Source organism: Marmota marmota, unplaced genomic scaffold (genome assembly GCF_001458135.2).
Source record: "Marmota marmota marmota unplaced genomic scaffold, marMar, whole genome shotgun sequence".
Taxonomy (NCBI): domain Eukaryota; kingdom Metazoa; phylum Chordata; class Mammalia; order Rodentia; family Sciuridae; genus Marmota; species Marmota marmota.
The window spans coordinates 13,998,145-14,023,441 of record NW_026000051.1 but is presented as its reverse complement, the minus strand read 5'-3'; the positions used below and the strand labels follow the sequence as shown (position 1 = coordinate 14,023,441).

At 38.9% G+C, this 25,297-nt stretch overlaps 1 protein-coding gene across 4 annotated transcripts in view; it reads right to left on the bottom strand.

Annotated features, from left to right (window-relative positions):
• Positions 1-25,297, bottom strand: part of Astn2 (astrotactin 2) — a 698,452-nt gene that overhangs the window by 17,794 nt on the left and 655,361 nt on the right. For all 4 annotated transcript variants that reach the window (XM_048813212.1, XM_048813214.1, XM_048813213.1 and 1 more), the window contains one exon: positions 14,466-14,731. In XM_048813212.1, coding sequence (XP_048669169.1) covers positions 14,466-14,731 — 266 coding nt within the window. The remainder of the gene's footprint in view (positions 1-14,465; positions 14,732-25,297) is intronic.

Sequence of the window (25,297 nt, the reverse complement as noted above, 5' to 3'; positions counted from 1 at the left end):
TTAGGTTCTATTCTTAACTCTATAGGCAACTAAAGCAGTCTCTGTGTGTTCTAGTTTCTCTCTCAATACATCATATGTATGAATTAAGAAGGACTTAAATATACTAAAGTTATTTCAGGGGCTATAATCAGGATGATTGAGATAAGACCGAGTCTACTAGTATTGTAACCCAAATTCCTGTTGAAAGTTAAATACCAATGCAATTAACTTTCAGGAAGTAATTATAAGGGCTCTGCCCTCATGAGTGGGATTAATACCTTCCCTAAAGGGTTTGACCTGGAAGGGAATACTCTCTCACTCTTTCATCTTTTCTACCATGTAAGGATACAGTGTTCCCCTCCAGATGTTACAGAAACAGCACTTACAAGACACCAATCCTGCTGGCTCCTTGATCTTGGATTTCCCAGCCTCAAGGACCATAAGAAAATCAATTTGTTTTCTTTATAAATTGTCCAGTCTCAGGCATTTTGGTACAGCAGTGTAAACAGACTAAGACAGAACCTAAATGAAGACTTAGACTCGTGTGATGAAAAATTGTTCAGGGAACCAGGAATGGACAGCAGGTGAGAAGTCCTACTGAGACCTAAAATGACTTCCCATATCTGAAAGCCTGTCATTTAGAACCAGGAAATAAGACTATCTTCTATTGAGCTTCTTTTTATGTCAAAGATTATTACTAAGCATCCTACATGGATTATCTGAGTTAATTTTCAAAACAATTCTATAAGCAGACATTACTAGTGAAAAAACAAAAACTTAAAACAGAGAAGTGTGCAAAAATACCCAAAGGCACACAAATTTTGTGGCCAAGCTGATATTTGAATCCTAATTTCTCTGATTCCAGAACACATGCTTTGCCTAGTAAGTCAATAGCTAAGACTTGCTCATTAAAGTGTTGATGGATGGGACTAGAAAAAGAAAGAGAAGAAAATGTATAGGAAAATATTTTGACTCAACATTACCGTCCTCTTAATTAGGGAAGAAGCTGCTTAGGGTCATGGAGCAAGTCATTCCTATGAATATTCAAACACACGCCCTTATAGAGTAGAAAAGGATCAAACCACAGGTAAGGGTATCACTTCTATGCTTTCCTTCCTTATGGACATGTATGTGATCATAAAATAATTAAATGTAGAGATAGAGGAGAAAGTAGAGTAAGAAGAAGCAAAGAAAGAAGAAAAGTCAATTAAGCGTTTGTCTAAGCATATACTATGCTCCAGGCATGCAACTGATCATGGTATCACCCAACTCATTTAATACAATAAGCTTAGAAATTAGGATATATTATTACCAACCTTATATCACATCTGAGAGAATTAAGGCTCAGAGTCCCTTGCCAAAAGTCACATTGGAAAACGAATAACCAGGACTTGACAGATTTGACCAGCATCAGACAGAAAGAAACTCTTAACTACTAGAGGAGAAAGCATGTAAGTTCTTCTATGTGATCATTTTGGTCTACAGGCCTATTAATTCTGGCTGTGCTGATTGTCAAGAAATGATAATAATCATAATCAAGTCCGGTAAAACTTTTAGGCCTAGCGTGGTATGTGGTGGCGTCTGCTTATAATCCCAGTGGGTCAGGAGGCTGAGACAGGAGAATCACCAGTTCAAAGCAAGGCACTAAGCAACTCAGTGAGACCGTCTCTAAATAAAATATAAAATAGGGCTAGGGATGTGGCTCAGTGGTTGAGTACCCCTGAGTTCAATCCCCATTGCCAAAAACAAACAAACAAACAAACAACAACAACAACAAAACCTTCTAGGCCTAACTACCAAGTTGCAAGAAATACAGAGCCAGAAGATCATGCTAAATCACACAATGGGGATCAATTGCAATGAAAAGAATCCAGGCTCTTGGGGATTTTAGTGAAGAAACAACTCAAGTTTATCAAAGCAATATCCCAAGAAATGAAAAAGGAGATGGAGGGAGGAATCTATAGATTAAGAGACCTACTTAACAGACAAATATAACCTTTGAGTCTTATTTAGATGCCACTTGGAACAAACAAACTGGTACCAAAGACATAAGACAATCTGGTAAACATGGTGACTGAATGTTTAATACATAGAAATTATTGTTAATTTGAAAAGTTTCTTAGTAGTACAGAAGCCTCTGTACCACTTTTTGTGCCTAACATTTAGAGATATGGACTTCAATATATCTGTTTTTTTTTTACCTGTACGATTATATAATGTTTGAGATATTTGTTCAAAATTACTACTGCAGAGGGGAAATGGATGAGAGAGCAAGAGATACAGTCTTGCCATGAGATGATCATTGATGAAGGTAGGTGATAGGAACAGAGACCTTCATTATGCTGTTCTGTCTTCATCTATGCCATGCTTTTCTAAACAAATTTCTTTTAGAGTGGGTAGCAGATCCTGGGATTTAACAGTGTTCCCTAAAATGGTATATGCTGGAGATAAAGCTAAAACCAAAAAGACATAAATGACCCACGAAGAAATGGCATTCCTTGTAGTCTTCCCCTCCTCTCAGGGTAGGAACTTACGGCAAGGAACCCTTCTGCTCTGAGAATTCGGAAACAGTCAGGCTCTGTTGACCAGAGAAGGCACCACACAGACTATTTGTGAAATGGTACAAACTTATGCTGTTCTCAGTGGCAGATGCCTGATAAATGTTGAGAAAAATCTGGAATGAGTTATTTTTTTCTTCTTCTTAGATTTGAGAGAAATACAGAAGAGAGTTGGATTGTTTGTGCATTCCCTGTGCCCTTCGCATCACTGCTGACTGAAGTTGCCTAATGACCCAAGAAGAGGTCTCTGTGAACAGGGCTAAGCTCCAACACTGGTGGGGCCTGCAGCTCACTCTGTTCCTGGAAGCCCAGTACTGCCCTGGCGGGGACAGTCACCACATGACACCCTCAGATAAATGATGGTGGTGGAATGAAAGACGGCGAGAAAAGGAAATCCAGACTTGGCTCTGACATTAGCTAGCCTTGTGTGGCTTCAAGGGATGGTTGCTTACACTCTCTGAGACTAAATTTCCTTATCATTAAAATGAAGGTAAATATTGTTAACTTCTTAGCACAGTTGAGAGGATTAACAAAGAGGGTGTATGTGTGAAAGCACCATGTTAGCATGCCAATGCAGGTTGGTGCCCTTTGCACTCTCTACATTTATTCTTATTTAAATATATTCATGGAATTTCTAGCATGTATCAGGTACTATGTTATAAGCTATTGGTACAATGCAGAGCAAAATTTGGTCCAGTCTCTGATCTCATGAGGTTTACCCCCTAATATACTGGAAAATACTTTGACTCAATGTAAGGAAAAGTATTCTCTCAAAGAGGGAAACAGGATGCTCAGGAGTCACCAAGCCAGCCACTGGAACACTGGAAATGTCCACACACAAACTCTACAATCTCTTGCAAGGTGTGGAAGGAAGGACTCAAAAAACAGACTAGCATTGAACCAAATGGCTGCATAATCTCTTCTGTCCCTGAGGCCACTAACTAACTTTCTCATAAGCACTGTAAAATAATCACAAAGCAAGATAATAAAAGGTAGAGGAAGTGGCGCAGACATCAATCAAATAATTACAAAAAATAAAAAGCATATGTAGAAATTAGGATAACTGCTATAGAATCAAATTGAAGAGACTTGAAAAAATAAGTGAACAAATAAACATACAGGAGGATTTATCAACTCGAGAAGGCTTGGCAATCTGATGAGTGTTTGCTAAGGGGAAAGAAGGAGGGAAAGGAGTGAAATGAATGCCAAGGACGGGGAACAGCCTGTGCAAAGACTCTTTGGTGGGATAAAACATAGCATTCCCAGAAACTGGGAAAAGATCACTGTGGCTAAAGCAGAGAAACAAAGGAGGGAGGTCAAGGTAAGTTTTAAGAAATTAGAAGGGTTCTGCACAAGGTCTGAGAACATAGCTCACCAGTAGTAAGCTTGCCTCACATATACGAGGCCCTGGATTTGGTCACTAGCACAGCAGAAAACAAATAGAATTTTTTAAAAGGGTTCAATCCAAGCAGCCCCTTGTAAACCATGGTAAGAACCTTGGTCTTGATCCTAGGAGATCATTTGAAAGCCACGAACCGTTTTTAATTAGGAAAACGTTGTTGAGTATATTTTAGTTCTTAAAATATCACTCTGGTTGCAAGAAAGAGAATAGATTAGAAGGAACATGGGTCAATATTAGCTAGTTAGGAGGTATTCCTATAATAGCACAGGAAAGACTTGGATCAGACAGAGTCAAAGCAAACATATTTGAGAAATTCTTAAGACAAACCTATAGGATTTGTTAACGAATTGTATGTTGGAGGAATGCATGCAGGCAGAGAGAAAAGACATGCATCAAGGATAAACCCCTGGTTTCAGGATTACAAAAACCGAGGTAGAAAATACTATCAAAAGAAAGGCCAGGCCATTCATGGCAAATGCAGTAGATTGGTCTATAAGGAATACAAATGATGAAAAGCCATTGCATTTCCACTGAGAATTAATGGGGATAAATCAATGCAGACAGCAGATGTAGTCTACTTTTTCAAGAAGTTTGGCTCTTAAGAAAAACAGAACCACAAGTTGGGAAAGGTAATGGAATGAAGTGATAGTGCTTTTAGTACACTTTAGGCCTCCATAAACTACACGTTATTTTAAAAGCTGTAGAGAAATTGTCAGCCACAGTAATATATGCCTCTAATCCCAGTGATTTGGGAGGCTGAGGCAGGAGGATCACAAGTTCAAAGCCAGCCTCAGCAACTTAGCGAGACCCTGAACAACTTGGCAAGACCCTGTCACCAAACCCAGTAAACAACAACAGCAGGAGCTGAAGGGAAATAGCTAGTAGAAGAGAAAATACCAAAGAGAAGCAAAATATAGGTATTCAGATAAAACCTTTGCTCTCTGCCAGTTCTGTTTCCAGAACCTTGGGGCAAGTGATTTAACTTCTCCATGCCTCAGTGTTCACATCTAGAAAAGAAAGGTAATAATGATCCTCATCATATGAAGTGGAGGAGAGATTCAGTAAGCTAAGCCCATGCAGTGCTATAGCTGAGCTCATGGTACCATTGCAGAAGTACAAGAGAAAGACATTCTGCCTTTCTCTTTCTTCTATGTTTAACATCTGAATTCAGTGTCCCATAAAAAAATGCTCTACTCTTTGACATTGAAAAAATGTTTGCATTTGCTAAGACTGTATGTCTTGTATATCTTGATGAATCTGCTAGTTTTCTAGTCCCATGAAAGAGCCGTTTCCCAGTTTCACAAGTAGACAAGCCAAGTATTAAGTTCCTCTTTTGTAATTGACCATGAGTGTGTTGAGTAATATGCGGATTATTTCCCCCTACTTTTCTTTTATCTTCCCTGTTGCCAAGGATTGCCTGACAGTCTGATTCCTAGCCAGTGCACCTCCTTTTCAGAATGCACCAAGATGGAGAGGAAGGGTTCCACAATAGTAGAGAAGACTTAAGTTAGATTATAAGAAGTACTTGATTTTCTTAATCCCTCTATGTAAGAATTCCCTGAAGAAATTTCAAAATGAGAAAGAATTGTGAACCATGGTTTTGGTTGGTGGTTCTCAAGCTCAGTGTGCATCAGAATTACCCAAGGAGGTAAGAAAAGTGCAGATTACCAACTCTAACCCCCGAGAAACAGAAGAAGGAAAGCCAGGAAGATGCAGTTAACAGACACTATCCTTATCTCACCCCAAGTGATGATTCTCTTTGAGATACTCTGAGATGCAGATATGTACTAAACACTCTCTTTTCAGTATTATGGATTGAACCTAAGGACTCAAATTTGCTAGGCAAATACTCTACCATTGAGCTGCATCTGCATCCCTTTTGTTTATTTTGAGTCAGAGTCTTGTTAAGTTTCCCAGGCTGACCTCAAACGTGTCATCCTCCTGCCTCAGCCTCCCAAATGGCTGGGAATCCAGGATTATGCCACCACACAAATGTGATTGATCTATCTTATTTGGCTCTACTTATTTTTTATTCTATTTATTTATTTATTTGTTTGTTTGTTTATTTATTTATTTATTTTATTTGGTACCTGGAATTGAACCCAGGGGCATTTAACCACTGAGCCACATCCCCAGCCCTTTTTAATTTTTTTTTTTTTTTTTGACAGGATCTTACTAAATTGCTGAAGTTGGCTTTGAACTTGCAATCCTTCTGCCTCAGCCTCCTGAGCTGCTGGGATTACTGGCATACACCACTATACCGGGCCTTATTTCTTTTTTCTCACCTTTTCATATTATTTACCAAAGTGATTTCTATTTTCTGTCTCTCACATATACTCCAGTAGAGACTAAATTTCCAGATGGTAGAGATGTATGCCTTCTTTGCTCCCTGAGGTATTCCAAATGCCCAACACAGTGTCTGGCCCTAAGAAACCCTTAATTAATATTTGTTAAAATTACTTGAACTGATTTTCCACTATCCCCAACTATCTCATATATGGACTTCTGCAGGAAACCCCCCTCCCAACTGAACTGGGCCTCTTATTTTAGTAATTTAACATGCAAGTCAAGAACATTCAGAAAATTTACTGATGCCATGAATCTGTCTCTCAGAAGGAAAAAAATTTATAAATAAATGCATAATTCTGCATAAATGTTTTGAGATTGGGGCGTCCAAATACCCCTTAAAGTCAAGGATATACAGACTTCAAATGAATAACTCTTGCCCTAAAACCATATTTAATCCCTGTCATGATTAGCCTAAACCTTACCTCTCTCACTTACATCTCTCTTAAATCTTACATCTTACATCTTACATCTCTCCCTTGACCCAAAATCTTGAAGGACTCTTTATACAGTACACATCTCTCAATGCAGCAAAACAAGTGCATTGGTATGCAACTGTAGTCCGAATTACTCAGGGGGTTGAGGTGGGGGGATCACTTGAGGCTAGGAGTTCAAATCCAGACTAGGTAACATGGGGAGACCCTGTCTCCTCGCTACCCTCAAAAAAATATTGCCCACAACTTAACCATCTACCTATCATATTTCAAGTTTTCCTCTCCAAATATTTTAGATCTGTTGCAAAAGTAACTAAACTCTAATTTTCTGACTCAGACATCTTGGGTTTGAATTCAGCTATCCCACATCTCACTAGCTGTGTGATTTTAGATATCATTTTCCTTTCTGTAAGTCTCAAGTTTGTGTTTTGTCTTTAATTTGGGATATTAACACAATAGTACATACTTCAATGTAATGTAGGCTGACAAAAAATGAGGGAATACATAGTATTACATACAAAGCAACTTTTAAAATTCCAGGAACTTAGTAATTGGTAAGTTTTGTTTTTCTCTCTGCTTGACAGATAATCTTTCCATCCTCCTTCTTTTCTTTTATACCTTAGACTAAAGGAAGGTTTGGCAAACTTTTTGTGTAAAGGGAAGAGAAATTTATAGCTTTCTTTGCCATCCTATTTTTTATGGATAGAACTCAACACTGTTGTTGTAGCAGGAAAGCAGCTATGGATATTACGTAAATGAATGTATATGGTGGTGTCTCATAATCATTAAAGAGGCAGTAGGTTGGATTTGGCCTATGGGTTCCAACTAGGTGAGGTTTGATTGCTCACAGATGTTAGTTCAAGAGTCTCTGGGCCTCACTCACCTGTTAAATTGGGGTAATAATAGTACTTCCCTCAGAAAGTACTGAATGGTTAAATAAGATAAAACATGTAAAGCCCTAGCACAGTTTAAATTATTTTTACTACTTTGTTAAATATTTTGTTAACATACTTAGTTTAAATACTTTACAGGTATTATTCACTTTATCAATAGTCTTTCCTCAGCTCTTCTACTATCCAATACCCACCTTCACTTCCCCAAGATATTTTCCAGATTCTCCCTTTCAGAGTTTTTTTTTTTCTGTCTTCTAACACTGCTGGAATGCTTCCTATAGTATCTAAAAATAAATCATTTATTAATTCAGCATATGTAAATAATTATAGCTGCTTATGTGGCTTCGGCCTCATTCAGTAGACTGTGAGCTCCTTGAAGGCACAGTCTGTACCTTACTGTCCTCTGCATCACATTTCCTAGCACAGTATCTGGCACCCACTAAGCACCTAAGGCAAGGGGATGGTAATGACAGGGCTATAACAATAGTGGTGGAAGCACAGTGATGATGGTCCTGGCCGTCACAGCCGTGGTCACAATTGAGATAACGGTTGTAGTGATAGTAGTGGTGGTACACTGATGGTAGTGGTAATGGTGGTTGTCATGGATGTGGTGTTGGTATTGGTGGTAATAATTGGGGTGAGGGGGCTTGCTTGTTAATTTCTTTTCAAAGAGTATCATTTGGAATTCTCTTCTCACTTTGGGCCAAGTAATGGAAAATGAAGCAAATAAATCTTTCTGGCAGAAAGAAAGGATCTGGAGGAAGATTGGGCAACCACAACAAGACCAAAATTATACATGATTCTTCCTAGGGCATCATAAGAAGAAAAATGCTCACAGGACTAAAAGTCAAGAAATTTAAAGATTAGGGTTAGGGATGTAGTTCAGTGGTATAATACTTGCCTAGCATGTGTGAAGCCCTGCGTTCAATACCAAGTACTAGGGGGAAAAAAAAATCCAAGGGCTAGAAAAGAATTATCCAATTTATAAGAGTATTTTGTTCTTCAAAATGTTAGCAAATGGTCTCTTAATTTTTCTACATGAGACCATGGGGAACATTACCATTATCTATCTGAAAGATGAGGAAACTGAGTCTCAGAGGGACAAATCATATTTCTGAGGTCTTGCCTGTTTCAAATAACAGATTTGGCGATGTGACCTGGAGAGAATCATTCCTCATCTCTGGGCCTTAGTTTTACAAATCATAAAATAAAGAGGTTGACCTGCAAAATAAATAGGACAGGATTTTAATCTTTCTCTCAGCTAATAAGTGATTTATCATTGGAATGAAGTGAAAGACATGTATTCCTTTCTCCTGATAATACTAAATTTAAGGTTGAAACTCTTTATTGTCAATAAATACTGGCAAGGATGTGAGGGAACAAGTACATTCATATATTGTTGATGGGACTACAAATTAGTACAATCACTCTGGAAAGCAGTATGGCAATTTCTCAAAAGACTTGGAATAGAACTACCATATAACCTAGCTATCCCACTCTTCAGTATTTATATAAAAGAACTAAAATTAGCCTACTATAGCAATATAGTCACCTCAATGTTTAGAGCAGCACAATTCACAATAGCTGAATGATGGAATCAGCCCAGATGTCCATCAACAGATGAAGAGCTTAAGAAAACATGGTATATATACACAGTGGAGTTTTACTCAGCCATAAAGATGAATGAAAAGTATGTCATTTGTCTATAAATGGATAGAAATGAAGAATATCATGCTAAGTGAAATAAGCCAGACTCAGAAAATCAAGAGTCAAATGTATTCTCTCATATATGGAAAGTAGAGTACAATAAGGAAAAGAAGGGCAGAAGAAATGGATACCATTAAGATAAAGAAAAGATCAGTGGAGCAGAAGAAGGCGATTGAGAGGAAGGAAGGAGGGATGGGAAAGGGAAGGAAAGGTGGACTGAATTAAACAAAATCACATTATGTGTATATATAAATATACTACAGGGAATTTCACATTTATGTGTTTGTGGAAACACCAATCAAGTATAGATAAATGGATGAGCAAGGGGAGGATCAATGGAGTGGGTGGCAGAGGGGGATGTGAAAAGAGGAGGTAGGAATGGGGACTGAAATGGATTGGGTCAGATTCCAAGCACGCATGATTTTGTTGGGATAAACCAAGCTACATATATAACTATAATGCTCTAATAAAAAAGTAAAATAAGAAGGAGGCATTATCTCTGGATGAGAATAAATTGTAGGTGATGGGGTGCCTCTTTTAATCTCAAAATAACTCTTTCATATTCCATTTATAAGTTAGATCTGATCTTCTCACAGTGCCAAAGGGACCACCTTAGATGAAGTTAGCCTTATTTCTCATCATATAGATAAAGAAATAAAGACCAGATCTAGAAAGTGAAAGTATATTCAAGACCATATAACAATCAAGGGCAGAGCTGAGTTCAGATCCCTGGTGTTCTAATTCTCTAGTTCATACAGAAAACTGCTAAACCTGAAATGGAAAGGGATAGATACTATAAAGCTCACTTTGCAGAGAAGTAAAAGAAAGGACACATCCACAGTAAAAGGCAGAGAGCTATCTGGCTCTTCACTGGAACTCTCCTTTGTCTTCCCTGTATGGAGACTACTTCACCCACAGGCTAAATTAACAACCACACAAAGTCATGAACATTTAAGCACTAGTTTTGCTGAGCCAAGTCCTGTGGCTTTGGGCTGTATAAGGGCATTTAACAGGTGGAAGGAGGAGATTTATACATTAATCAAATTCTCCATCATAAAGACTTTTTTCCCCTGCTTTGCTTGTTCAAAACCACAGCACAAAATGTAATTAAGGGCTCCTTTCCAGCTGAGGCAGAAGGCATCATCCTTTCCAATGTGTTCACTGGAATGTACCCAAGGAGACCCCAGCCACCCAAGAAGTTAGTGTCCAATTGTTCCCAAGGCCATTCAGAGCACACCCTGGCTGTCATCCAGAATCAGGCTAGAAGCATCTCACAAACTTCAGGCAAGTCATATCCCTCTCTGTTGTTCCTTGACCATGCTACAAAATGGGCCTCAAGAGTTTACCTAGTACCTTGCACAGCTCAAGGAGTCAGGGCTCTCATATAAAACTTCCATTCTGCATTGGAAGATCTATGGGAGAAGGACAACCTTTTACTTGGGTGTAACCCCAACTGTGGCATGTTTAACCATAGTGTGAGTTCCAGAAATGTTTATTAAGTAAGAAATGCTCCTAAGATTGCTCTACTTATAATCTTCCTTTTGGGGCCAACCAATGGTTTCTTCCACACAAAATGCATATCCTACTTTAAAATATTATGTTCCTAGTACTTTAAGCATCAATGAAGTAATCAAGTACTACCAAGAAGAGGAGGTACCAGGGGAAGCAAAGAAAAAGGAAAGTACAAATTTAGGTAAAATTTATTTTTATCTAATCTTAGATAATATTTGTCTGTTACATGCTGGGCACCGTGCACTCATTATCTCATTTGATTCCTGAGAAGTAGGAATTATGAGATTATGTTTTATATACATAGAAATTGAGGTTTGCAGATATCATTCAGCAGTACACAGTGAATAGGGGATTGAGGCAAGATTTCAATCCAAGCCAGTGTAGCACAGAGCGTACAAGATTTGCTTTAAATCTTGTACTTTCTACAAAGTTTCTTGTAGAAAACTTAGGGAAAATCTTTTTCTATCTGGTTCTTCAGAGAGCAAAAGAAAGGTCCAGAAAGGGAAAGGGACTTGCACAAGACCATGTTATTACTCAGTATCAGAGCCCAGGCCCATCAACTCCTGGTCAAATCCCTTTCCTCAGCATGCAGAGATGGCAAAGAAGTCTCCCTTTCTACATGGGATGTTCTCATGCTCTTCCTTCTTCCCCCAAACCAGCCTTCCACATTCATTTTATGCATTTGACCACAAGGACCCAGTTTAACTGCCACTTCCTCAGGGAAGCCTTCCCAGTCCACAAGGCCTTCTGTCACACTTTCAACCCATTGGCCTAAACATCTCCTTGTCATTTTGCACAATATGATTTTGCACTATATGACTTACTTGTGTGATTATTTCATGACTATCTGTCTGATCCACCAATCTGGCAACTCCATGAAGTTGAAGACCATGTAGGGGTTGTGGATGTAGCTCAGTGGTAGAATATTTGCATAGCATGCACAAGCCCCTGGGTTTGATCCCCAGCACTACAAACACAATAAAAATGAAGACCATGTCTATCTGTCATACTGTTCATTTTTCATAGCGTAACACAGTAGTTGGCATAGAGTGGATATCCAAAAATACTGAATTAATGAATGAATGACTAAAGCTTCCAGCTCTCCAGGTCTCCTGCAAGGAGAACAGTGACATCTAGCGACCGTTTTCACACTCTTGAGATTCTACAAATACTGCACTGGATTTCCAAAATAATGAACACCTATCTCAACAATGCCAAGCGAAGCTGGCATGAACTCCAGACATAGGGAATTCTGATTCCTGAGCAAAAAGGAAAAGGACCACTACTTTTCCTGCTGCCACACATGCGCCAAGAGCACATTCCAAAAGTCTCATGATTTTGTTTGTATTGTACTCCATTACAGATAAGGAAAATTTGACCAAAAAGGCAGTCATGGGGACAAAGTCACAGAGCAGCGAATGGGAATATTCAAAGTATCATTCACAAAGTCCTTGATCCATAGCCACCAATGTGCTGTTTTTCTCATCCTCACTGATACACTAACCAGAACACCTTGTTATTTGCTGAAAGCTGTGGCTCCCTCTTCCCGATATCCCTGTGTCCACTCTTACATTCCCACAACCTGTTGTCACCCTGCAGCCAGAGGCTGGAGATATAAGGTTGTTTTTGATAGCATGGGGACCTTTGAAGCACAGACCCAGACTATTCATGATACTTGGTTCAGACTCAAGCATCTTGTTGTGTCATGCTTAGTTGGTCATAATTTATTCACTTGGTTAGCTAATAAGTGAGTTAGTTTTAACATTCAACTCTTTAATAGACTCCTACAAATCGACCACCATAAAAGCCAGCTAGGAACTTGACTACCTACATGTGACTTTTGCCCTCTTGTGCCATTGTACTGTCTCCCTTGACTCAAAGTTATCATTTCCTATGTTCACAGTTCCTTGCCTCCCTTTTAAAAATGGTTATATTGTATGTGCATTTATTCCTGAAAGGTAGTGTATTTGGTATATGTGTGCGTTAACTTTTAAAAGCAGATCCTGCTATATAAAATCTATCTTTGGAACTTATTTATATAGCAGATTCTGCTATATAAAATCTATCTTTGGGACTTATTTTATTCACATAACATTATGATTATTCATTTCACATTGACAGTTGTTACTGTCATTCATTAATTTTGGCTGCTACAGTGTATTCAATCTAAATAACCCACACTATATTTAACTGCTCCAATGGTGATTCTAATAGAGGCTCCTTCTGCCACACAACTCTAATCCCATCAACTTCCTTCTAATAATGGGTCTTCATCATCTCATTGCTCTAAGAACAGGGACCAGACTCCACGATCTGCTTTATAATATCCTAAATAATCAGATCTCTTCTAATTGCCCCGGCCTCATTCCTGATTCTTCCTACATCTCTTGGTCTTAATTATGGGGAAATAATTTGGGTCTCTGCACAGACCTTGTTCTTCCTTAGGTCATCTACCTGACACTTTCCCCACATCCTTGTTACCATCCTATTTCTGTCTTCTCTGAAGCTCTATCTGACCTCCCGCCACCCTCAAGCTCTTGGCCCTATGGGATGCTATGGAAGGGGCACATAATTCATGGAGTTCTATTGGACACAATCAATCATCTGCCACACTGACTTTTTTTTTTTTTTTTTTTTGAGGCCCCGTTCTTTCTGGAAGCTGCTGTAGAAGGAAGAATGAGAACCAAGTAAGAGATGCTCTTATCCATGTTCCTTTTCCTTACTGAAGTAGAACCATCACTATTCCTGATTTTATTAATTGGAGTTCTGGAATGTTGCATTTATAGAAAATGTCCCATGAATATAAGTTTACAAACCAGTGAGCCAAATAATTCACGTGATTCCTTAAAGTCCTAATAAACCCTATAAAAAGTGAGAGACACGAGGAAAAGAAGAGATACCATTTCATAGTTAGGCATGGAAGCTCTGAAGCAAACTAACTTTGAGTAAATCACGTAACACCTTTAAGGTTTCCTCAACTGTTATTACATAGATGTCATATTAGGATTAGCCATACAGAACTTCCATTTTATAATTAAAAAGATGGCCACATGTCAGCAAATTTTATGCAAATATGCCCAATATTTTTAAGTAAATCATAGAACTGGGATGCAAATTAGATGAGATAACCCAAATATAGAATCGAAGCAGACACTGCTAGGTTTTCACCAAACCCACGTCTACTTCTAGGCACACAGAATATATTTCTCTGTCTTCTTGTAGACTGGTGTGGACAATGTCTGAGCTGTGATCCATGGAACTGGAGTTGAAATGACATTTACTACTTTCAGGCTTGGACCATTTAAACTTTTCATGAGAAGTGCTCCATATCCTTTCTCCTTTTACAGTGACCATGGAAACAATGGTTTGATAGAGCACAAGATGGAAAGGATTGGGTCCCTGAACCGAGTAAAGACACCCATCAATCAAAAATACCTATTAAGGACTCTGCACAAATAAAAAACCTCTGTTGTACTGAAACACTAAGATTTAGAATATAAGGAATCAATAAATGCTGGTAATCACCATGATGCTGTTGTTGATGATGATGTTGATGACAATCCCCATGGACAAAGAGTCCACAGGTAGGAGGGTTTCTCAGGTTTGACTTGGTGGCTGGGCCAGGGGAGCTCACCTCCTTTGTGCCATTGTCTTGAATGAGGGTGTAAAGTGGGACCACGTGGTTGATTTCCAGCAGCACTGGTGTGGGGCTCAGCTGCTCCTTGCCCGGCCTCCGGCAAAGGTGGCAGGTAGAAGGACAGCGGCCTTTCTCCTCACAGCGAATCTCCACACCTGAGATGAGCTGGTCATCAGACAGCATCTGTGCCGTCAGCAGACCTGAAAGGTAGGTGATGAAGGGCATGGACTTGAGCTCCTTCTTGCTGCCCAGTTCTGTGGTCTCTGGAGAGGCACAAAATAGGAAGAGGTAGAGGTGAATTTAGTATTGTTTAAAAGGCCAGATTCTTGAACCCACAAAGAACATGTCCTAAGGAGCTGGTATTCACTGGAAATGAAAAACAAGATGATAAAGTGATTTTTGCATGATGTCTTGAAAAGATCACTGGCCTGAGCATTCAGAGACCAGAATGGTGTCTTTCTCCTGCCACGTACATACCAGGTATCCTTTTACTCTCTCTAGCCCTCAATTTTTCCATGTTTAAAGTTGGTAGGTTGGGGTTGTTTTTCCAAGCAATTTGAAAGATACAAATACTCAAAGATATTTTCCCCAACCAGAAATTTCTTTCTGTCTACTGTCAACCTTCACAAACTATACTCTTCCTTTACAATTTTTCTCCAGTTCCATATTTTCCTTGAAACTCAATATAATGAAAGAAACATAAGCTTTGGGTCAAATCAATTTCAGTTTAAATCCCAGTTCTGCCTGATAACGCCTCCTCAACCTTGAAGAAGTGTCTTGAGTATTCAGGAGATTCTCATCATTGATTCTGTGAAATGGGTTTAATGACCCCAGTGGAATCAGTTGTGAGTGGCAGATGATATGGGAAGTGGTACTGCTTGGAACAGACATCATTTCCCCCTTATTTCTGTGCTTACCTGTTCCCTTGTTCAAACTTCTTTTCCTGCACATTTCTTCATGTGCACCTTGAGATGCGATTTGTATATGCTCCATGCTCTGCTTTGTCTTTCTTGACCTATACAACTAGTATTTCCTATCTCTGTGCCTTTGCCTCTCCTGCTTTTCTCTGTCTCAACAAATCTTTTCTAGCCATTTACACTCCATTCCAATCTTACCCTCTTTGGGAAGACTTTCCTCATTGCCCTGACCCTCTTCTTTAAACAAATATTTTTACTTATGAGATCTTATTTTAAGTTCACTTTCCTTTCCCATTTTCTCCTGCCTTTTCCAACGGTATTATCAACTCTTTGAGACTAGGTGTTATGTCACCCATTCCTGCCACCTCAGTGCCTAACACGAGTCTTGAAGTACCTAAGACTCAGTTAAAGATGGATCTTATAAAACTTTGATTGGCTAAAACTATATTCATAACTCTATTCTAATGCCTCCAAAATTCTTAGGAATTCAAGAATTTCTAGGAAGCACCTGAGCAACTGCTTCCATAGGGCAAAAGGAAAACTGAGTAGTCAGGGCTGGAAACCTCATATCAGCTTCAAATAGAGAAATTCTGCTTTTATTTCTCTAATACCAGCTTTCTATATAAGATTTCTAAGTTCTATAAAAAAAGCTTGAAGATATAAAGTGATCTGAATAACCCAGAGGGTTACATTTAAATCACAGACTGTATGAATGGTGTCCTCCAAGATGTACCATGCTCAATCTGAGTGCCAAAAAAGAGTGATCCTGTACTAAGATACAGAGCTTAATTCAGACAGCAGCTTCTACCAAGCCTGGTGAAATCAAGGTAAACCCTTATCTCAGTGGGCACAGGTCCTGGGTACTGAGAACTGAAAGTAAAATGAGTTTTCTCCTGCTCCTGCTCTCAGCTTGCAGTGACATGCAGCTGATCTGGAAATGGGCTTTCCAATTAGAAATACAAATAAACGCGGCCTTCATTCATTACTCTCTGGGCCCTCCAGCCTGGGATCTGGGCTCCACCTTTTCTGTTTGGCTGTCAGCAAATGCTCATGAGCATCAGATCAAAGGCTCCAGGGGAGGAAGACAAGGCAAATTCCAGCTAACCAATCCTTTAGAGGGATTAAAGAAGGGTAGTTACTAAGATAAACAAAACAAGGCTGTGAAGAAGGCAGCCCAGCAGCTGGGGAGATGGAGACAGCCTTATACACAGGTCAAAAGAAGATGATGATAACTTTTGAAACTTCAGGCCAGAGGAATAGCTTTTGGACAAGGGTGACTTCAAGCTTGGAAGGGAATAGTCATTTGGGGAGAATATCAGGAAGGAGTCAGAGCTACAAGGATACTAGGAATCAGCCCACGCTATGGTCTGCAGGTCAACAAAGTATGGCCCACGGAGAAATTCATCCCACATTTGTTTTTGTAAATAAAGTTTTATTGGAACACAGCCATTCCCATTCATTAGTGTATTGTGTATGACCACAGTGGCAGAATGGAGTGGTTACAATAAAGACTCTCTATGGCACACAAAGCTAAAATATGTACTGTCTGAGGCTTTTCAGGAAAAGTTTGGCAACTGCTGCTCTAGTCCCAATTAATATATGGCAATATGATGGATCAGTTAAAAATTAAAAATTTGGAAGCAAATAGGTTATTGATACACATGTATCATGAATCTCCAAGAGTGGAAAAGTGGAGCCTCTTTTCTCCATATATAATATAATATATGTGTGTGTATGTGTGTGTGTGTGTGTGTGTGTGTGTGTGTATATATATATATATATATATATATATATATATATATATATGATTAATATATGTATATATTTTGAGGGCTTGGGATGTAGTTCAGGGGTAGGGTTCTTGCTTAGTGTGCATAAGTCCCTGGGTTCGATTCCCCACACACAAATAATTGAAAGAACATATTTTTGAATATGACTATCTAGTACAAACCCTCCCACTTTAAGTAAGAAGAAAATGCATCCCAGAAAAGGAAAATTACTTTCCAAGGTCACACAGTGAGTTAGTAATCTTCTCAGCACATAACTGTGCAATTCTGATAACCAATGCATCACCTGAACTACTGTCATTTCATATTTCAACACAGAGGGTATAACCCTCATTGTACCATGCCATGTGCACATAACTTAATTGGGAAGAAATGTAACCTGTTGCTGGGAGTAAAAATTCTCTTGATCAAAAAAAATTCATAGACATTGGATTAAAGATATAATTATCCATTTAACAATTTTCCATTTGTAGACTTTTGCTATTCTGCTTCATAATTCTTCAGCCATTTCAGTCCATCTTTCCTGTAAGTGGGGGTTAAAAGCCAAAAACTGAGGCTGAAAACTGTACCTACAATAGCAGCATAGAATTAATAGCCAAACTTCAGGGCTAATTTTGCAAAAAGAGGGAAATCATTGGGTCCAACTCTTTTTGCCAAACACTTGAGGAACTGGAGACCAAAAGAGAGAAAGGGACTTACCTCTAAGTCCCAAGAACATTTATTGATAAGATTCTTTTCCTAATGTTATGCCATGGCTAAGTTATGATTTAGATGAGAGTTATAGCAGGGATGCCCATTAACCATTCCATTACAATTGTGAAAGCTAATTGCTTCTGATCCAACCCCACCCTGTGGCTAAAGTTATCTTTTCAAAAGACAAGTCCTATAGTCCTAAACTTCCATGACATTATTTATACTTAGAGTAAAGATCAGAAGCCAAAAGGTGAGGCACAGACAATATAGGATCTAGACAACACACTGTTTCTCCAGTCTGATCTCTTATCCTGCTCTACCTAGTTCTTCTGCCTTCAGCTATGATGACGTTTAAGTTCCTTGTATACACCTTGTATCTTTTTCTTCATCCGGGAACAGGCTCTTCTCTTGCATAATGCTTCCTTCCACCCCACCCTCAGCCCCTAACTTCTCTTGGCTAACTTCCACTCATCCTTCAGAACTTATTTCAAGTGCCAATTCTTCAGAAAAGTCTTCCATAAACTTCCCCCACTATCAATGTGTGTTCCATTTTCACATGACAGATTCTCATAGCATCCTGATCTGTTATCAACTATTAATGTATCAAGAGTATAAACTCCACGAAGACAAAGATAGTATCAGTTTTGCTGTTTCCTACAGCAGCCTTACCCAATTTCAAGAAAACAGTAGGCTTAAAAACATTTTTTTTCAATAAAAGTTTGTGGAATATACGATATGTTTACATACACTAATCACTATGCTACCTTATCAAAGCATCAATGAATCTAAAAGCCAGGATTGGGGAATTACAAGGATGACAACTAATCACGATTACAACCAAGATACAACCCAAGGTAAAATAAGCTTTCCCAGTCCAAATGTCAACGGATGAAGGGCTCATCTTGTCTAATTGTTCCGACCTCCTCGAGGCTTTCATTTAGACTCTTGCCATTGGGGAAAGGGGAGAGTTAGGTTAAACCAGGCTGCCTTTAACAGGCCAAGGATAAAGAGCATTTTTTGAAGAGACTTATCCTCTGTTCACATTTCCCATCCCTCTGAACAATGCGTCCAAAATAGGATCATGTCTGGTTTCAAGCCCGATTCAGTTCCAATGACACTACAACCCATTCATTTGAGAACCTGCCAAGTGAACTCTCTTTTTTCTCCTCCCAAATTCCTGCTGGGCATTATTTTGTTGCCACCAAAAAAAAATTTAAAAAGCCTCAGTTGAAGTGACAACTCCTTGTTGGGAGGGCAGCCAGGGCTTTTCGGCAGGAGGTGATGGCACTGCTTGCCCTCATCCAGAAAACAAAACAAAGGCATCAGACGAAGGACTTCTGGGAGAGCCAAGGCTTCGCGGATGTTTGTTCAATATTCGGCAACAGTGCAGGGCGCTGCCTCTCCAGTCAGACAGGCTTGCTTTGGCAATAGGCTCGCACTTGAAGCATTTAAAGGCTCCACAGGGACCAGAGGGGCTCAAATTAGAAACGTTTTAGGGAGGGGGGGAAAGGGTGAGACTTTTATATCATTAAAGAATGGCCTTTCTTACAGCAATGGCCTCCCAGGAATTACTGAAATGGGCTCATTTCTGAGGTGGAGTTACTGTCTGCTGTTGGAGGAAAGCAGTCACTCTGAGGTCTGACTCAAGGATCCTCACAAATATCCTTAACAAAGGGGAAACAGGCGGCTGAAACACCATCAGCGAGGCCTGTGTTGCTGTGTTGTGCAATCCGACTTCTCAGCCTCCCTGAGGAAAGCCCAGCATGGTCATCAGTGTGTCCTTTATAAATAACAGTACCAGCCGAAAAGAGTCACTGTGACGATTAAATAGGGTGCCTGGCACAGGTTAAGCCCTCAATTAATATTAGTTGTTATTGTTGTTGCTGTGGTTGTTATAATTATGTTGCTGTTATTGTAACAGGATGTTAAAATTGAAATTTCTATTGAGACACTATAAGGTAATAGAAGTAGAATCCCAAAGTCATGCCCCTAGATGCAGAACTTACAAAGGAGATGAATTCTAACTAGTTTCATAACTTTAGAAACCTCAGCCAGAACAAGGAAATAAAAAGAGATCAGAGTAAAAAGGAAGGATTTAGGGGATATTTTATTTGGAAAGAACTATTACCATGTTTAGAGTCAACAGCACCCCGGGCAGGATGTGCAATATGCTATCTTCTGACCCCAAGTTTTGTGACAAGGACCCTCATGAGTGACACTTGAAGAGCTTGTTTGTTGTTAGCAATTGAAAAGATAGCGGACTAGGGTCTACCTTCACCTGTCAAAAGTTCTGGTGGCCTGTGTTAAAAGAACAGAAGGGGCTGGAAAGGTATTAGCACAAACTCCCAGAGGTTTCCAGAAGAGAAATACTTGTTTCCCCTGGACCAGATGTGGAAACAGAGCTAGCCTGAAACTGTTTTGAATTCTGCCAAAGAAGAATTCTAACAGAGGGTGAAGTATCCCCACATTGGGTCTTCATAAAGTGAGCAGCCAGAGAAATAGGAGTTGGGGGATCCACAGCAACCAACCAGAAAAACTGCTATGGCCAAGGTCTTGGGAGAAGTCCCTAGTAAAGTGTATTTTATAGAAAAAACCCTCTAAGAGAAATACATATTCATAGATTATTATGACTACTCTCAATTCCTACTACCAACTGAAACATTGACATCATCATTATCATGCATGTCATATTTATAATTTTAGTTAATATGTTAACATTGACAAAATGTTAAATGAATATCTGTCTTGCCAAGTAAACTTTTAGTTTCATGAGAACAAGGACAATGGCCAGTTTTAATGAGCATCTGTATTCTTAGCACATAGTTCACTGTATAATATCACATACATAGGTAAGTATTTGAATGAATTAATTAATACATGAATGTGTGAATATGACTCCTTTTCCCTTCAATTTTTCTATTTCTATAACATTTGTTAGACTCCAAATCTACTACTTGCTCAATGAGTCCTTTCTGTTCCAAAAAAAAATGGTTCTCCCTACACCTGCTGTGCTCAGGCAATAACCCCAATCCTCACTCATTTCCATGGACTAATGGGTTTTCATGGGTGGAAGACTATTAAAGGTTGGGTGTGGTGGTGCACATCTATACTTCCAGCAATTCCAGAGGTTCAGGAAGGAGAATCCCAAGTTCAAAGTCAGTCTAAGAAACTTAGCAAGACCCTGTCTCAAAGTAAAATTTCAAAGGGCTTGGGATATAGTTTAGTGATAGAGTACTTACCTAGTAAGAGTTTAGAAATCACCTGTTCAGAAATCCCCATCTAATGCTTCATTTACTACCAAATCATCCTCCAAGTTCTTCTTAAACACTTCTAAGCTAGGTGCGATAGTGCACACCTATAATACCAGCAACATCAGGAGTCTAAGGAAGAGGATTGCAAGTTCAAGGCTAGTCTCAGCAACTTAGCAAGGCACTAAGAAACTTAATAAGGCTTTATCTCAAAATAAAAAATAAAAAGGGTTATTTTATAAAAAATAAAAATGGTAAAGCACCCTTGGGTTCAGTCTCTGGTACAAAAACAAAAATCAAAACCCCAAAAACCTTCTAATAATGTGGAACTTTTTAGCCTTCCAATTCATTCTATGAAAGCTCTGTTAAACTTAGACTGACTTCTCATCCAGGAATTGCATTTCTCTTCCTAAGTATCAAACCCAAACCCAGACTTATGCCCTTTATGCTGTCTGCATGTCTTATCTGCAGTATGCAAGCCTGTCCCCTACTTAGAGGTCATGCTAAGATTTACCAGCCAACTAGGTGAGTGAAATCCCTGTCACAGAAACCGTGGGGCATTCTGATAATGTGTATGTCTTATGTGCTATGAGTGTGCACATTTAGCAAACAGAAGTAACAACGGAGTTCCAAAATGAAGAGGGTAGGTTAACAAAACTGCCAAGAAAATGATCTGATATAACCTATTTAGCTTTTTCCCTAAATACACAATCAATAATAACAATTATAAAAGAGGCAGCTATAACACAGTGGCTAACTTGAGTTTGAATTCCAGCTTTTTCACTTTCCAGCTGGAAGATCTTGAACCAGTTACTTAACCTCCCCAAGGCTCCATTTTATCATTTGTAAAATGTCAATAACATGAGTACTTAAATCTTGGATTATTTAGGGATTAATGAGAAACAGAACTCAACGAAGAGTTTCCAGCTCTACAGTGTCAACAGCATCATCAAAGTTCTTTTGTTCTGGCTCTTGGCCTTCATCCCACCATTATTCAATTCTTATGCATGTCTAAATCTATAAATCGTCCCTTGAATCCTGGTTGGTGCTTTAACTAAGAGGAATTTCTCTTAAACCACCTGCTTTCTACCTATTCTGTAAACTGTGGTAGAATTTACCATTTCAAATCATAGGGAAGTCATTTCCCCTCTCCAAATATTACAAATATTACTTTGCACAATATTATGTGTAAAGTAGAGATCCTAATTTCTCATTCAATGTTCTAAGACTCAAATGCTGTATTAGCTGATTTATACCTATGATCTCATACGGTCTTCATTATTACCCTACAAATTAGGAATTGTTGCCTCTAGTATCCATGAGGGAACTGGGGCTCAGAATGATAAATACCTGTCTTCAAGTGAAAGCAGTTACTCCTCTGAGGAAGGTCATACTCTCTGTGGGAGAAGAACCTCAGCCACTTCCCAGTAGCTCAGTAGTGGCTGATGTCTTGGCCAAAGTCAGAGACTAGTTAGCACTGAATCATAGTATTTATTTCTGCCTCCTGAGACAAGGTAGGCTGCGACCAGTAATGGGAGGCTGGGGGAAAAAACAAAAAGGCCATGTGTGATCTCCTGCTGCCCTCTAGTGCCCACTTCAGATGTTTGCTCTTGGGAAATTTGTTAGTTCTGATCCTTCCTGCCAAAGAATAATTAGTGTGTGCAAAGCAACTTGCTAGGTACTGAGGACCACAGGAAAGACGGTAAAGGCTTATCTAGTCTACAAGAAAAAGGAATTTAGAATGAGCCTTTGCAAAGAAGGCCTGAATATTCAGTGCCAAGCTTGGAGCTACTCCCTGGGACGGGGGTGAAAATATGAATTAAAACTCTTTTCAATACTAGTTGTACTGAGTGTAGAGATTCCAGTTGGGAAGGAAAAGCCAAAGAGATGAAGGAGAGGCTGAAGATATATGAGAGAGAGAAGACAGTAGAGCAAAAAATTAAAGGAGGCAGAAAGAGGTGGCAGTGGAAAAGGAAAAGATACAATATGACTGTCAGATAGATATGAGTTTGAATTTCAGGTTTGGCCAAAACTGAACATGTGACCTCTAGGGTCTCTGTGTTTAGTTAAGCAAGTTGAGCTCTGTAAAATGGAAGAGGGCGAATAGGGATTGGATTCAGTCTCGGCTCTATTTGTCAAGTCTTTCTCATTTAACTGAATAAAAGAGCAGGAACACCTTTACCTAATCTGTATAAAAGGCTAGCCATAGACCTACATGTGACCATGGACAAGTTGGTACACAAATACAAGTCTCTGAGTTTTTATGTAAATAATAATAGTGACATCAGTGAAAATATAAAGTTAAGATAATTTAAGATAATTTGTACCTGTGCCAGACATTTAGTAAACACACAAGAGATGTCAGTTCTTACTTTACTTGTATTATTATAACAATATAGTTGCATTTTTAAGATGCAGTGGATAAGTGCTTGAAACAGGGAGAAAGTAGAAAGGAAACACATTTTCCAGCCTTCTAGTCTTTGCTACACATAAGATATTGCAGATCTCATTGAATCCTCTCAACAATGCTTTGGACTAGGAATATTATAATTTTTACAAGCATAATACAACTGAGAAAATAGAGGTTCTGGGAGGTGACATTCAGCCAAAGGCCATTAGTCATTCAACATCTAATTCCAAAGCCTCTTTTCTGTTCAGTGGAGGTCAAAGCATCATTAATAGGAGGACTGTCTTCTCTTTCCTGGGATCCAATTATTCCACTTTCCTAAGAACTCTGCTCAAAACTCACCCCCTCAAGGAAGGATTCAGATTTGATTTCCTCCCCAATTCCATTTTCTTCTTCCAGTCACATGGAGAATTCAAAGGAAAATGCCCAGAAAGGATCATTCTTAGACAGGCTTAGGGAACAAGAAGTCTCTGAGATGCTAATGTTCTGCTATGGATGAAAACTGCCAGATTGTGCTGTTTGAACATGACCTGGAGGTAGGAGAACAGGCCTTCAAGGTTGGTTGCCAAGTTAAAACATCCAAGAGGGTGTGAACCTGAATGGGGTCAGCTGGAGGCTTTGGTTAGAGAAGCCCTTAGGAAACAAAACTGTCACCCTCAGCCAGTGAGGTGGTGTACTGTGATCACTGAAACTGGGGGGGAGTTGAGGCAAGAGGATTGCAAGTTCAAGGCCAGTCTCATCAACTTAGTGAAACCTTGTCTCAAAAATAAAATAAAAAAAGTGCTGGGGATGTAGCTGTATGGTAGAGCACACCACCCTCTGACTGCTTTCATACTGGAATCACAGTCTCACTTTCATGCTTTTCTGTTTTTATCAAAATCCTAACAAGACGCAGGTTAAAAGATCACCTTTAAAAATGTTCACAGGCATTTCATAACATGTTCAAGGGTGAGTTAATTCCTTTTTTTAGCTCCCCTCTTTCCTATAGCTGTGCTGCTTGGGACAACGAGGACTAATGTGTCCATTCAACAAAAAGTAAAATTAAATTAAAACAAAGGGTCAAAACCCATCAGAAATTCCCTGTCTTAAAATTGTGGTAATCAGTAAAGTTAACATCAACAACTGCTACAATTTTACGGGAACATATTCCAGGCCAGATATTCTGTTACTTGTTTTACATGATCACACTTGGTCTCAATAAACCAGAACATCAATGAAAAGTAGGTTTCATTAATGCTTTTTAAAGATGAGGAAGTGGAAGATCATAGGAGTGAAGTCAGGAGTCCAAAAAAGAGCTGGACTCCCACTCCCATCTGTCCTATTTCTAACCACTTTTCCACTATATTAAGTTCTCTCCCACTCTGCTACATCTCGAGAGATTCAGGTCTATGCGGTTATAAATTCTGGAATTTGAATAAACAATTCCTGTTACTTCTGCCCATTACATCATGGTGATCAGCAATAAAACTCTTGAAATATGAATCTGTGGACAATCAATACAGCATTGGTTGAAAAACTGTGATGCATCTAAATGGTGAGGTAGGTACTATGTACCAAAGAAAACAGAGAAACTTTTTATTATATATGATACACAGTAATTATAAATATAAATATAAAAAAATATATAAATATATATACATATATATATATATAAATAAAATGGAAAAAACAATGTGCAGAGAATGTTTACAGTACATTCTTTTGTGTAAAAAAGAGGGGAGGAGTACATACATATTTATATATATATATATATATATATATATATATATATATATAT